The 15769-nt window shown below is 46.5% G+C and overlaps 1 protein-coding gene across 1 annotated transcript in view; it reads right to left on the bottom strand.

Annotated features, from left to right (window-relative positions):
* ARHGAP31 (Rho GTPase activating protein 31) overlaps positions 1–15769 on the bottom strand; it is a 112485-nt gene that overhangs the window by 10898 nt on the left and 85818 nt on the right. Inside the window, exons 9-11 of the mRNA XM_080804921.1 lie at positions 10393–10455; positions 7948–8523; positions 4715–4995 (exon numbers count right to left, since the gene is read on the bottom strand). Coding sequence (XP_080661047.1) covers positions 4715–4995; positions 7948–8523; positions 10393–10455 — 920 coding nt within the window. The remainder of the gene's footprint in view (positions 1–4714; positions 4996–7947; positions 8524–10392; positions 10456–15769) is intronic.

The raw sequence follows: 15769 nt of genomic DNA, 5'->3' as shown, positions 1-15769 counted from the left end.
GCGTGCTCAAGGAGAATGAGTATTCTGTTGTTTCAGGGCAGAATGTTCTGTATAAATCTTTGAGGTCCATCTGGTCCATCTGGCCCAATTCAATGCTCTTGTTTCTTTACGGATTTTCTGCTTGGATGATCTGTCTATTACTGAGAGTGGCATGTTAAGATCCCCTACTATTAATGTATTCATATCAATATGACCCTTTATCTTGATTAACAGTTGTCTTACGCAGTTGGCTGCTCCTGTATTGGGGGCATAAATATTTACAATTGTTAGATCTTCTTGGTGGATAGACCCTTTAAGAATGATGTAGTGTCCTTCTTTATCCCTGACTACAGTCTTTAGTTTAAAATCTAATTTACCTGATATGAGAATCACTACCCCAGCTTTCTTTTGAGGCACATTGGCATGAAAGATGCTTCTCCATCCCTTCACTTTCAGTCTGGATGTATCCTTAGGTTCCAAATGGGTCTCTTGTAGACAATATATGGATGGGTCCTGTCATTTTATCCAATCTGCAACCCTGTGCTGTCTTATGGGAGTGTTTAGGCCATTCACGTTGAGAGTGATTATTGAAAGATACATTTTTATTGACATCATGTTGCCTGTGAAGTCCTTGTTTCTATATATTGTTTCTGCAAATTTCTGTTCTATGACACTCTTGGGTTCTTTCTTCTTTTATAGAACACCCCTTAATATTTCTTGTAGTGTCGGCTTGGTGGTCACATACTCTATTAAACCTTGCCGGTCTTGGAAGTTCTTTATTTCTCCATCCATTTTGAATGTCATCCTTGCTGGATAAAGTATTCTTGGCTGCATGTTATTCTCATTTAGGGCCCTGAATATGTCTTGCCAGCCCTTTCTGGCTTGCCAGGTTTCTGTGGACAGGTCTGACATTATTCTTCTGTACATAAGGAATCTCTTCCCCCTAGCTGCTCTCAAAAGCTCTTGTCTAAAATCATGATCATCAGTCTTACAATCAAGTGCCTCAAGGTCTTTCTAGATTCATTGATCTTGGGGGGGGGGGGTGTTCTTTCTACCTCTAGGGCACGAATGCTGGTTCCATTCCCCAGACTGGGAAAATTTTCACGGAGAATTTTTTCAAGTATATCTTCTAGTCTTCTTTCTTTCTCCTCCCACTCAGGGATCCCAATAATTCTGACGTTGGAACGCTTCATGGCATCATTTGTTTCCCTAATTCTGTTTTCATGGCTTCTAAGCTGTTTGTTCCAGGCCTCCTCCTGATCCTTTTTCTCTATCAGTTTGTCCTCTACATCACTAATTCTATCTTCTGCCTCAGTTACCCTAGCTGTTAGAGTATTTAGATTAGATTGGATCTCATTGATAGCATTTTTAACTTCTCACAGGTGGCTTTTACTTCTGTCCTTAGCGATTCCATGTTGTCACTAATGGTTTTCTCCAACTTAGCCTTCGCTTGGATAATTGTTACCCTGAATTCCCTTTCCGACACACTATTTATGTCCATATCCAATAGTTCTGATGGAGAGGGCACAGTCTCTGAATTTTTCTTCTGTTGGGTGTACCTCCTAGTAATTTTGGTGAGAGGCAGTTGAGGGGATATGTAGCTGAATGTATCAACTGTGATCCAGGCAAGATGCACCCTGGAACACTTCTGAGCAATTGAAGTCACCACCAAAAAGAAAGAAAAAAGAAAAAGAGAGAGAGAGAGAAAGAGAGAGGCAGAAAAAAGAAAAGACCCAGCCAGAATGGGCCCCAAAGGTAAGATTTATAAGGCATACAAACAAAAAGACCAACAAAAGTAAATGACAAGAAAAATAAAGAACCCACCCAAAATGAACCCCAAGGATAGGATTTATATAATACCAGAACAAAAACAAATACACTGACAGAAGAAGAAGATGGGAGGGTGGTTATAAATCCTCGATGTGGGAGAGGAAGATCATTTGATTCTTTCTGGGTGTATCTTGATATTTTTGTTAAAGGACTCAACTTTCCAGGGATAAAGGGAAATTAAAACTGGTTTATATACAGGGGTAGTATTGATTAGGGAAAGAGGTTTACCTTGAAGCTTATATCTATATGTATATTTAAAAAAATAGAAAAGAAAAAAACAGGTATAAGTATGAAAAAAGTTCAAGTTAAAAGGTTATTATGGAATATGTTGTATTAAACCTCTAGTTGTAATGGTAAGTAGGTTTAAAAAAAATTAAAGAGAACAAGAATAGTGAGAACAAATTTAAAAGTAAAAGTTGTATCTATGAAATATACAGGTTTTAAGGCAATACCGGGAGTTTAATATCTTCTTTTCCCCTGATATTGGGGCTTTACAGTTTTATGGGGACCCTGTGGTGGCTGTCCTCTCGATCTTTTGACTGGCTTTCTGGGGGGAGGGGCTCGCCGCATTGTTTTTCAGTCAGTCTTGCTTGGGTTGAGTCCTCCTGCCCCCTATCAAGGGACTGGGCTCTGTGGAAACTGGTTTTTCAGGCTTTTGTCCTCTGGAGGTTTTTCCTTTGGAGGCTCTTTGCGGCTTCTCAGAGGTTTGGTGGAAAGCAAACTGCACCCAGACCTCCGACTCAGAGAGAAGCCTCCATCTGCTCCTCTCTGGGTGGTCCAGAACACAGACTCCCCCTCTGCAAACTCCGCTGAGCCGTGTAGCCTCCCACAGGCAGAGCACGTCCCCAGCCACTGTCTCAGGGGTCGCCTGAAGTGCCCGCTTGTCTCTGCACCCCTGTGCCACTAAAACCGCAAGCGATATTGGTCCAGGGAGCTTGCTTCCGGTGACTGCCTTTGCCAGGACTACTGTCTGGGGTCCAACCCTCAGGTTGCCACCACAGATCGCACTGAATTCCTTCAGGCCCCGGCTAGGAGAGTCCAGACCCTAGGCCGCTCCTAGAGAGCACCAGCTAGTGTCAGGACCGGTGCTGGCAGGGAGTGGGTCAGACCCTGGTCACACGGTGAGCAAAAGTTCTAGGGAGCGCAGGCTGGCACTGTCACCAGACTCCCTCATGTGGGGGTGGGAGTGTGCCCAGCCAATCCGTGATGCAAGCTGGGCAACCCTGGGGGCTCCGCCATACTCTCTCTGGCACAGATGGTTGCTGGCGGTGGCCCTTCTGGGTCTGTGGGCTTTGGCCCGTGCCCATGACTGCCTGATTCCACCAGCTGCCCCTTAAGATCTTTTGCTCTTTTTGAGTGCTTTTAACCAGACTCCAAGTTAATGCTGGTCCCCAATCACAGGGCACTCTTGTATTGGGGTATTACTTTCCAATGGGTCGCTTCTGGTGGCTCCCTGCCCCTTCTGTTTATCCTCCGATATCAGTCTGATCGTTCCTACTCCGCTTTACCACTCCACTGTTGTCTTCTGCCCCCGAAGAGATCCAGAAGTGTATAGTCCTACAGCTCAGGCTGATTTCATGGGTGTTCAGAGTGTTCTGGTAGATAATTAGCTCACTTTAGGGGACTGGCTGAAGTAGAGTCTTCTACTTCTCCACCATCTTGCCCCTCCTTCAATAAGAGGTTTTCTTTTGTGGTATTTCTATTTGATTGTTTCCTTCAGAGAACTCTCCAGCAGTAGGATTCCTTGGTCAAAAGGCAGGGGTGTTTTTGAGATCTGATTCTATCATATCACACTGACTTGTATCTACTCCTATTTCACCTTCAGGCAGAGGCAGACTTTCACTCAACTGCTTACTCTCCTTAGCACCTACACGAATTGATCTCTTATAAGAAATAAATATTTAGATAAGTAAATGAGCACATAAACTCTCCTCTCCCACCATCTCAGTAAATGGATCATAGTGTGTCTTTCTGCTTAGATCAGAAATCTATGAGGTGTTTTGACTCTTCCTTCTTCCTCACTCTTATCCAATCCTTTACCAAGCCCTGTTCATTCTAGCTTCTTTCTCTGTGTGGGTGATAAATTCTATTTCAGACACTGCTTTTTATTTTATTTTATTTTATTTTAGTAGGCTCCATCCCCAATGTAGGGCTTGAACTCACAACGCTGAGATCAAGAGTCACATACTCTACCAACTGAGCCAGGCAGGAACACCCCCCACCCCAAAAATATGGAAGAAGTCCAATGCGCTATCCATTGCGTGACAGAGCCAGGCACTCACCCCAAAAATATGGAATGCTTCACGAATTTGTATATCATCCTAGCACAGGGGCTATGCTAATCTTCTCTGTATCATTCCAATTTTAGTACAAGTGCTGCCAAAGCGAGCACCATTCTAGTTTCTAAATAGCTTTTGAAGACTTCCATTTCTTTCCTTGTTAACCCCGCCCTCCAAGCCACCATGTTTTCTCACCTGGCCTGTCACATACTAGCCTTCTAACTGGCACCCATGCCTCCTCTCCTGCCTTTTCCAAGCCATTCTCCTCACGAAAGAGTGACCTTTAAAGCATAAAATTCTAGGATAGCCTGGTGGCATTAATTTATACTTGCCCCTTCCCCGAAATTCAATCCCTGTAAGAATCTCTGTATCCTTCTCTTTCTACGGTTGCAAATACATCTTTTGGGAACCTTATTTCGGCCCTCTTGAGGCCACTACAGCCCTCCAGCACTGCCCTAACTCCCAGCACGTGGTTGTGAAGGTTGTCTCTTCAAGTCATGTTGGCAGAAACTGGTTCTTAAATAAGCCCCCTTCCTCCCCCAACAAATCCCTGCTTTCAGCTCTACCAGGAGCCCCTGGGACAAAGAGGACTGTATTGGCTGGCCCACACGGTGAGTGCATCTTACCACGTCCTGGAGAAACACTGCTTCGGCTCTGGCCCCGGGGCTCTCCTGCAGAGTGCTGGGCTCCACCTGGCCAGCCTCTCGACCCTCCTCCTCCGCCATCTCTGGGTCCAGCCTCTCCTCTAAGTCACTTAAATGTTGAGAGCCCAGGGAGGTTTCCGAGGCCTTCTTTTCCTCCTGTTGGGGGCCTGGCTCCAGGGGGAGGCCTTTGTTGCATTCCACCGTCCTCACTGCTTCTGGTCCTGGCTTGGCCTCCTCGAGAACCCCCTTCTTAGGTACGGAAGCTGTGAAGGATGAGAGTTACGTTGAAGACTTCATTTGCAGAGAGGCCTTAACCCGAGCACTCACTGTCCTGGACAGTCCCGCTTCACAAGGATGGAGGGAATTCTCCCAGCTTGCTGCTCTTCACATTTTGACCCTTTCCCCTTCGCCGTGTCCTGCCTTTAGTTCCCAGAGTCACAGACTGTCAGAGATGGGACGGGTCTTGAAGATCCCCCAGTCCAGGGGCTTGTGACCGGGGACCCCTTGCTCTTTCCCTCCCCAGGAGACATTTGGGCGGGGAGGAGGTAGCTATTGGCATTTAGTGGGCAGAAGCCAGGAATGTTGCCAAATATCCTACGAAAAGTAAAACAGCCCCTGCCCCCAACAAAGAGTTGCCCGGCCACAATGTCAATAGTACCAAGTTGAGAAACCCTGTTCTAATCTAATCTTTCACTTCACATCTAAGTAAATTCAGATCCTGAGGAGGCAAGCTGTTGCCTAGGGCACAGGAATCCCCTATTACACCAAGCCATAGAGATGGGCTGTGATTTGGACTGACAGCTTCCTGTGTGACTCTTCCCAGGGGCAACTCCACACCAGTTTGGATATATCTCACAAAACCCTCTGGGAACACTTTTTCCTCAAGTGCTTCCCTACCTCTTCTAGCCCTCACCCTGCTCCATCCCACCAGCCCACCACAGAACATTCTCCACACAGGGCATCAGGGCATCACGTGATACCCCTGAGTTTTTGCTCATCTTCTGCCCTCTGTCCTGAAGGGAAAGGGAGGAGAAAAGGACAAATACTTAGTGAACATCGTCTGTGAGCCAGACCATGAACAGGCATTTTATGGACATTCCCCCGTTCAGACTTCACCCCAGCCCTTGTGAGAGCGACCACCTCTGGCTCAGCGATATCAACCACTGTCCACTGTCACACAGCCCCAAAGCGCTGAAGCTAGGATTCAAATCACCCCAGGTGAAGTCCAAAACCTACAGACTTTCCACAATATTCAGCTGCCTCTCACCCCAGAATGCCTTCCCCGTCTTTTCTGTATGGAGAAAGCCCACCCATTTACGAAAGCCCTCCCAAATGTCACCACTTCTGGGAAGCCTTCCTAGAATCCTCCCGAGAGGACTGCCTCTTCTTGACACCCTTGAAATCCTTTCTGAACACCTCTTTCATTATCTTTCAGGGACTGAAGTCCTCCCTCGTTCAAAGAGCCCAAGGAGAGGGGCGCCTGGGTGGCTCGGTGGGTTAAAGCCTCTGCCTTTGGCTTGGGTCATGATCCCAGAGTCCTGGAATCGAGCCCCGCATGGGGTTCTCTGCTCATCGGGGAGCCTGCTGCCCCCCTCTCTCTCTGCCTGCCTCTCTGTCTGCTTGTGATTTCTCTCTGTCAAATAAATAATCTTAAAAAAAAAAAAAAAAAGAGCCCAAGGAGGGAGGCTCTTGGGTGGTGCAGTCAGTTAAGTGACCAACTCATGTCATGATCTCAGGGTTGTGAGATCGGGCCCTATGTCGGGCTCCATACAGAGCTCAGAGTCTGCTTGAGATTCTCTCTCCCCCCTCTACCCCTCCCCCTTGTGCTCTCTTGCTTTCTATAAAAATAAATAAATACATCTCTTTTTTTTAAAAAAAGCCCAAGGAGAGTCTTGTGCTACTTCGACAGGCTGACCCTGTGCCACACTTTGGTATGGTTTTAGTTTCTCTTCCTAGTTCATGAGCTTGCTGGGCAAAGGGATCCTGTTCTAACAATCTCTGAGCCTCCACAGCCCCTTGTAAACATGTGAGGGTGCATGGGGGAGTGTTTTAAAGCACAGGTTTTAAAATCTGGGTTAAAACCCTGGTTCTTCTACTTCCTTTCTTTGAGTCATTTGGCAAGTTAACTGATTTCCTCTCTAAGCAAATGGGGAGGATAGTAACAACCTATACCTCATAGGGTTGTTGTGCAGAACACTTAGGACAGTGCCTGATATCATAACAGTTGTTCAAAAAACGTTAGCTAATATTAATAACAAAAATAAGCTTAAACCAAAGTGGGCATTTGCTGGTTTGTCTATCAGTCATCCTTTCTTTTGCGGTTCTCCCTACTTCCATTTTATGTGGCTCACAGCTGGCTGTTGACCACAGAACCCCTCTTAACTCAAAAGATGGTTCAGACACTCGGCCTTAGCCAATCCTAAAACCCTAAGCGCCTGGCACCCACGATTCATCCAAGGCTGGGCACGTGTCCCAGGCAGGCCCAACAGAGTCTTCCCTGCATTTGATATATGGAAATTGGGAGCAAGATACCCTTTCTCATTGCTAGGGTTGCTAGCCATATTCTCTTCAGATATGAGGTAGAAGTGAGGGGTGGATGGATGGGTGGAGAGAGGCTGAGTCCAGAAGAGTTGAATTCCTTGAGCTTTTCCTCCTGCCTGCTCACTGTATGGGTGAATAAAATAATAGGCAACATTTGCTGAGTACTTGCTATGTATTACTCCCTGTTCTGAGAGCTTCCCATGTATTAACTAATTTAATATTCCCAGCAAATTTATGAAGAGGATATGATTAGGAACTTCATTCCCATTTTACAGCTCAAGCAGTTGAGGCACACAGCTGCTAAAGATCATCCAGTGAAATGGCTGACACTGGACTCGGGCAATCTGGCTCCAGAGCCCACAGTCTTTTTTTTTTTTTTTTTAAGATTTTAATTATTTATTTGGCAGACAGATCACAGGCAGAGAGGCAGGCAGAGGGAGAGGGGGAAGCAGGCTCCCCACTGTGCAGAGAGCCTGATACAGGACTGGATCCCAGGACCCTGAGATCATGACCTGAGCCGAAGGCAGGGGCTTAATCCACTGAGCCACCCAGGCATCCCCGGAGCCCACAGTCTTAACCACTTCACTAAATTATCTTGCAAACTCTGGTTAGGCAAGTTTGTCTATTTTTTTAAATTCCTTTCGATGAAAAGAAACCCTCCCTCCCTGCTTTACCTGTAGAGGTCTCAGCAACCAGTGGCTTGTCATCTTCAGGCCAACCTCCACTCTCTGACCCCTGGAAAGAAAATTCTTCTAGGCTGGAAAGTGACTGGAGCTCCTTCGGGGGTGTTCTGCACGGGGTGCTATTGGTGCTGATGACCGCTGACACGCGCAGCGGAACGGACACCGCAAAGGGCTCAGAGATGTTCAGGGCCTTGCGCTGGTGACGGGGAGAGGGCTCCATCTGGAAGAGACTGCTGGTAAAGACAGATTTGCTGGGGCTGTCGTTCGATGTGTAGAACATACCCAGCATCTTCGGGGCTGTTTGCTCACTCTCTGGATCCTCGAGAGGCCGGAACACCTTCAGCTGCTCAGGTGGGGGCCGGGCCTGAGCGCCCTGAAGTTGGCTTCGGTCACTGCTCATGTTGAAGCCCCCCTCCGCCCCTGCCAGCATCCCCTCCTGGCCCCATTCGCCCTCCTGCTTGCTGAGGTCACATGAGCTACCAGTGTTGGTTGAATGCAATTTTGCCGCTGGGATGAAAAATCCACCAGTGGTGACCGTTCGATTAAAATTTCCTTTGGTTTCTTTCCCTAGTGAAAAAGCAAACACACACACGGTCAGCAGCCTTGGCACACACACACACACACCACGACACAGCCTTCCAGTAAGGGAAGGTGCACAACACCTGAACATTGGGAAGGCATAGCCTTCTAAAAAGGATGTAGCCCTCCCAAGAGAGACAGATAACGTTTGGCTGATGGGAGAGCAAGCATCTTCTCGTGTGCACAGAATGTTGGCACGATGCCCTGACAGGACCATTTTCTGTTGTGTTGTATGCATCTGTTTTAAACTCTGCAGGGAGAGCAGTTTCCAAATGGCTAATGTTGCTAGACACAGCAGTCATCCACATAGCAGTAAATGTAGATCATGAAAAAAGACAAAGATGGGAGATGGAATGAAGTTTTCTCAAAATGAAGGAGAAGACAAAAAGGGCAAAATAGCAGAATTCTGTTTTACTTTAAAACTTTCAAATGTATTGTTTTAAGTCTCCTCTGGCAGACGGACCCAAAAGGGGTTTGATTTCCCAGCAAGGAAACAAATGCTGTTCTCAGCTAGACCTTTCTCCCTTTTCCCAGGCTTCCTCCTGCTGATTCAGGGGATGAGAAACTAGAAATGTAAATTAACTAAAAGTTCGAAAGCCCAGTTGTGAGCAGCAATTTCCCAACTGACTTAACAAGTGAAAGCAAAGAGGAGAAAAATCTGTACGGGAAATAAGGTATGAGATAACGATATGGGATCGGGAGAAAAACTACACGAGGTACCAAGGGCTCTACTGGACGTCTTATGTGACACGAGGTTTACAATTCTCCTGACTGCTCATGGAGGAGAAGTTTAATGACCTCCTTTAACACATGAGGAAACCGAGACTCAGAGAGGCAGAGAACCTGCCCAGTGCCCACCAAAGTGAGGACCTCAGTTTAGGTCCTCACCTAAATTCAGTAGAACCGCCTCAGGGGGGTTCAAAACCAAAGCAAATGGCCAAATAAAAAGGCATGAAAATGCTAAAAGTATCGAGTCAGCTTGAAAAAGAGCTCACGGAGGATTTTACAAGTTTATAGTTATTTTTTAAAAGGTTGTTCTGCGGACGCCCTGCACGGTTTCAGGCTGCCTCCTTTATCAAAGAGCAAAATGGTTTGCATTTTCAAAGGAGCTGGAAAAGTCACGGGATACATGTGGGGGTATGAACCTTCTGCTGCTGGGGAAGCCTTGTGCCTTATACCATGTAGAGGTGCTTGTTGCTTCCTTAACAGAACAGAAGCCAGAGGGATAGGCAAAGCAGCTCTGAAGACCAGTGTGGTGTCACTGTGATGTGTCACCTCGAGTGCAACTCTACACACATCTACTCCACCCCAGGCTGACTGGCTACATGACAGGCTGGTGTCCATCACTGTTTACTGGTGAATGAATGAACCAATCTACCGACTCGAAATCATGACCTGACAGGTACGATGAAGCTACTGCCTGCAGAAGGAAATGGGCAAATTCAAGACATGTAAGTATCTAGGCACCAAACTATGAGGTAAAAACCAGTGCTTGGCTCTTCCTTACGCCTAAGGTGAAAGCCTCGCCTGCCTTGGCTCGCAGGTGTTGCCCTTTTACCTAGTTCAGGTTTGAGTGTACAATGGCTGCCATCGCCAGCTGTGGGGAGAGGAAGGCCGGGGGAGGAGGATGGCCCTTGAGGCCAAGACTTGTGTAATGTGGGGTGGGGAGAGGCCGGGGAGGTGGTTAAGGCAAGGGCTGTGGGAACCTGTTGGGTTCAGGAAGGGTCAGGATGGATTTGGGACTGCGCATGATTGTGATGAGACTGGCAGGCAGGTAACTCATGAAGGCAAGTCTGGTAGGGGAGCTTGTGTCTCCCAGTGGTGATCCCCAGCTCCGAGAGCATTGTGAGAGCTCACCTTCCACAGGCACTGAGCACAGCGAGTCCATGCTTTTAGCTGGTCGGATAGTAGCCTTTTCCACTAAAGACAAAAGAGAAAATATCCCTGATGAATGCATATTGAGAGGAAGCGTTCAGAACAAAAATCAGGCTCTAAGTACACAAGAGAACTTTCTTTGCTAAAGTTTTTCAAGTATTTATAATTTTCCCCTTTGGTAAACATTCCTCCATCCCACCCTGGATGCTCCCACTTTCATGAGACTGGCTTATAAAAACAGGGCATTTCTAGATCAAAGTCTCATGAATATTTTACAGATAAAGGTAAATTACAATTTTATCAAGTAGCTTTTAGCAAATGAGCCCTGAACCAAATTTTATGATACAAAGATTCATCCAGGAGGTAGATAGAGTCCATGAGGCTCAAGGCAACAACCCCCCACCCCACCATCCTACAGGCTGGAGAGCAAGATTCTTGGCTGTAGCCACAACTGAGGGCACCCAGGAATGTGGTACAGCAAAGGAGGGGGCCCCCAGGGACAGAAGTCCCCTTTCTCCCACATGCTCTGATCCTGAGATCTGCAGGCTGGTTGCTGCTCTAAATCATCTCACCCTGGAGCAGATCCAAACCAAACAGACCTTTTTTGAGTACCTAATATATGCCTGGTGTCCCCGGCGCATCTTGGTAAGCCACCTAGGCAGATCTGGGGAGGAGTGTGGCTTAAAGAAGTAAACACTTATTCCGGGCACGGGATTAGGCACTTCAAGATTTCCTTTCTTCTCTGGGAGCTGAAGTGGTTGGAAGGTAGTTCCTCTTGACGAGCTTGCCAGGAGGGGAAAGAGGGCAGTCTGGGAGCCGAGTGGGGGCCCCAGGACTCGTGGCTGTGAGGTCACTCTGGATTCAGACAGATCAGGCTTCCAGTGCCGACTCTGCCCCTTCAGGTGGTAAACTCAGACACGCAGCTGGTCCGCAGGAAGCCCTGGGAGTTGGCCCTACCCCAAACTGAGCTGTTTTATCCCTCATAAATTTCCCCCATTTCCCTCCTTGCCCAAACCCTGCTGCCTCTGAGAGGCTCTAAATTAGCCCCTTGGCCTCCCTGGCTTAGGGCTTCTCTCTGTCTGGGCCCTGTAAGGAGGGGACAGGGCCATCTTCACTCAGAACCCTGGAGACGGCAAGACTGCCTTCAACCTCCTCGCTTCTACTGAGGCACTAGAACCCTTGTCCTTTCGTGATCTGCTACTTCTGCAAGTTTACAAACTGACTTATCCTACAACTGCCTGATCAGTGTCCCTTGATTCAGAGACAATTTTTTGCCTTTGTTTTCCAGAGGCTGTGTTTCTGGACTTCCTCTGGGTTTCATATGTCAGACTTGAGGGCCAGTGACCTGATGACACTAAGTGTCATGGAGGATAGGTAACAGTTCTCTCTGCCACCAGTGTTCACCTTTCATGTTGGATCCTCTTTCTGATGACGTGGCTTCTTGTGGCCTTCGTGGCCACAGCGGCTGCCTTTGGGAACAGTCCCCAAGGATTCCCTGGCTTCATTTCCATTTCAGTAACTGAGCACTCAGGGCTCCTTCACCCATGACTGTATTTAGCCCACAGTTTTCTGTCTGGGACCTTGTCCTGGACTCGTGGAGGTACATCTACCAGTTTTCTGGCAGCTTTGGGGTCCTCAAGTCCCCTCTCTTTGATTATCCCTATAGCTTTGGGACTTCCCTGCTGAAAAGTGTTTACTTTAGAGAGTACCCTGGACTCTCCCTGTGGGATAAGGCATAAATTTCAGTACATCCCCTTCATCTGTCCCCTCCAAAAAAATCCCCAGTACTATTCATGGTGAATCAATTTTTAAAATTCCCTTAGTTATGGAGCTTAGAAAAGATTTTAAAAAATCATTTAAATATGTCAATCCACTGACTCATTTTTTCACATGCATATTTCAACAAGCAGTGGAGTCATGTCACTTACAGACACCATGCAGGTGGATATGACCACAAGTGGCCCCCACCCCTGTGAGGGTCCCAGCAACACTCCTCTGGTGGAAAGTGGGCACTTAGGCCCCCAGTCAAGGTCAGAGAGTCACTTGTATTGGCCCTGACAGTTCTTTCATTTCACCCCTGCATCCCATCAAAATTCAGTCATTCCCTTGATCTGCCTGATTAGTGTGTTCATGAGGTTTTAGACCAGCAGCTTCCAACCCTGGCTGCATTTCAGAATTGCCTGGGGAACTTTCTAAAAATGACCAAGACTCTGGTTTTCCCACAGCTCCTGAGGCAGAACCACTATGGGTGTGAGCCTCTGAGGTGCAGCCAGGCCGAGACCCCCAGGCCGGGGACATCCTGTGCGTTCTGTGAGTAGACGACCATTTGATCCTGCACCTTGGACTTCTTCCTTCTGAAAGCCACGCGGGGGGTGGGGGTGGGTGGGGGTTGGAAATCTTCCTAAGGCCAGATCAAAGCAGACCATTTATTTCATTTTTTGCTGTTTGTTTTGCTCTATTGTTTTTGACTTTTTGTTATGTGGTAAACTTCTTTCATGGTATCACTGATTCTGTGACTGAAATTGTCTTTGATGTGCTCAAGCAAATCCCTTTATTATTAGATCAGGAGTTTCTTGCCAGGTACTCCTCCCTTCAGATTCTCCTTTGAGAAGCCTAATTTCTGATTTGTATCTGATCTACCATACCTGTGGCAACCCACCCTCTTCACCTGAGATAGCTTTCCGGTTGATGAAAGCCTTGTTTCCTCATATAGTGAATGTTGTAGATGCCTACCCAGAATCCTTTGCCCTTCCCCCTTCTCACAGAGCCCTTGTACTTCTTGGCTGCTTTGACTGTAATCCCATTCCTCATGCTGGGGATTGGTTTAGGAAGCCAGACCTATGCCAGTCAGTACAGGGCACCCCCTTGACCATAGGGATTGATCCATACGACCAGTGAAGGCAATGAGATGGGGTGGCATGGGGGCTGTTTCTGATGGGGGGCTGCTGGGAAAGAAGGGTCCCTGCTTTGAGGAGCAAGCTACCAGAAATGATGTTCTTTCTCCTTTTGGATGTAGTGATAGTCAAAGGGAAAGCCTAGAAGTACTACAGCCACTTTGTTGCAGCCAAGAAGCCAGACTGGGGATGAAGCTGACCCAGGAGCTGAGGAAAACAGGGAAATGGAGACAGAGCCACTGTGTTAAACCCTGAAGCCCTCCCTGTATCTGGGTGTCCAATTTCAGAGCCCAGGAAGTCCCCTCACTGGATAAGCCAATAGAGTTGGAGGTACTCTTGTTTCCAGGCTACGTCACTGTACCTGCTATACCCCACGACATGCTTCATTACTCCAGGAGGCAAATGTGATTTCTTTTCTTTTTTTTTTTCTTAAAGATTTTATTTATTTATTTGACACAGAGAGAGATCACAAGTAGGAGGAGATAGAGAGGGGGAAACAGGCTCCCTGCTGAGCAGAGAGCCCGATGCGGGGCTCAATCCCAGGACCCTGAGATCATGACCCGAGCTGAAGGCAGATGCTTAACCGACTGAGCCACCCAGGCGCCCCAAATGTGAAGATTTCTAACATCTGTCTTTGGCATACAGTTATCACTGGCTTCAAGGAAAGTCCTTCAAAATATTTTCACTCATTTTTCCTATAAGCATTCATTTCTCCCCAAAATCTTTATTACTAAAAACTTCAGGGGGCACCTGAGTGGTACAGTCGATTAAGAGCTGGACTCTTGTGGGTGCCTGGGTGGCTCAGTGGGTTAAAGCCTCTGCCTTTGGCTCAGGATATGATATCAGGGTCCTGGGATCGAGCCCTACATTGGGCTCTCCGCTCAGCAGGGAGCCTGCTTCCCCCTCTCTATCTCTGCCTACTTGTGATCTCTGTCTGTCAAATTAAAAAAAAAAAAAAAAAAGAGTTGGACTTTTGGTTTCTACTCAGGTCATGATCTCCAGGTCATGGGTTGGTACCCTGTGTCTGCTTAAGATCCTCTCCCTCTCCCCCTCCCCCACTCATGTGTTCACTCCCTCCCTCTCTCTCTCTCTCAAAATAAAATCTTCAAAAAACAAAAAAAACTTCAAACATTTCCAAAGTTTGAAGATCTCTAAACTTACTACTCAAGTTGACATTTGCCATATATTTGCTTTCTCTATTTAAGTAGATATCTGTATCTACTTACTCCCTTAAATTTTGCTGAATCATATGAAAGTGAGTTTCAATATTTTGATGCTCATCTTTACATACTTCAACCTTGGGGGCACCTGAGTGGCTCAGTTGGTTAAGTGTCTGACTTTGGCTTGGGTCACGATCCCAGGGTTCTGGGATCAAACCCTATATCGGGCTCCTCGCTCATCAGGAAGCCTGCTTCTCCTTCTGCCCCTCACCCTGCTTGTGCTCTCTCTCTCTCAAATAAATAAATAAAATATTGAAAAATGATAACAAATAAATAAATAATTCAAACTTATCATATGCCTCCTAAGAACCATTAGAACCCTATGAAAATTTATAATTCTGTAATAACATCTAATAACTTATCCGTCCCCAAAATTATCATTTGTAGCCCTTTCTCAAAGGACTCAATCAAGGTTTGCTCATTGCATCTGTACATTTAACTTTTACAACTTGTTTTCATAACTATTGGCCCCCATTTAAAAAAAAAATCAGACTTTCAGTCTATCACACTAAAGGTCATTATGGCAGATTTCTTTGGGCTTCCCTTTATGACAGTATTCAGCTGGATTGGTTATATTCCTTATTGTACTGTGATTCCCTCAGTTCCTTCCTGCACTCATTCCCATTCATTATTTAGATTTCATTCCCACAAGGCAACACTCGTATTTAAAAATTATAACCCCGGCATGAGTCATGGGGGAGAAGAGACAGATCTTCCTTATAGTAGAGTTTAATTAATCAGTGTAGAAGGAATGATGGAAACAGAAAATGGCCATTTGGCAAACACCACAGTAATAACTGCTGTAATAACAGTAATAACTTTTGGGGCGCCTGGGTGGCTCAGTCAGTTAAGTGTCTGCCTTCGGCTCAGGTCATGATCCCAGGGTCCTGGGATTGAGCCCCGAGTCAGGCTCCCTGCTCCACGGAGAGCCTGCTTCTCCTTCTCCCTCTGCTGCTCCCCTTGCTTGTATTTCTCTCTCTCTCTCTGTGTCAAATAAATAAATATTAAAAAAAAATAACAGCAATAACTTTTGCAGACAAGAATCAATGATGGATGCTTAAATTCAGGGATGAGAAACAGGATATTTTCATAGTCTCAAAATATCTTCCACAATATACTTGTTAATTAGAAAGGAAAAAACAGTAACTTTACATGGACAAGCACTTTAAGCAAGTGATCAAAATTAAGATCACAAGCAATAAGACATTGACGTCGTGTGCCTCCTGATAACGACACGCTGAGACA

Source organism: Martes martes, assembly GCF_963455335.1.
Source record: "Martes martes genome assembly, chromosome: 1".
Taxonomy (NCBI): domain Eukaryota; kingdom Metazoa; phylum Chordata; class Mammalia; order Carnivora; family Mustelidae; genus Martes; species Martes martes.
The sequence above is the reverse complement of the archived record's forward strand: the minus strand, read 5'-3'. Positions and strand labels throughout refer to the sequence as shown.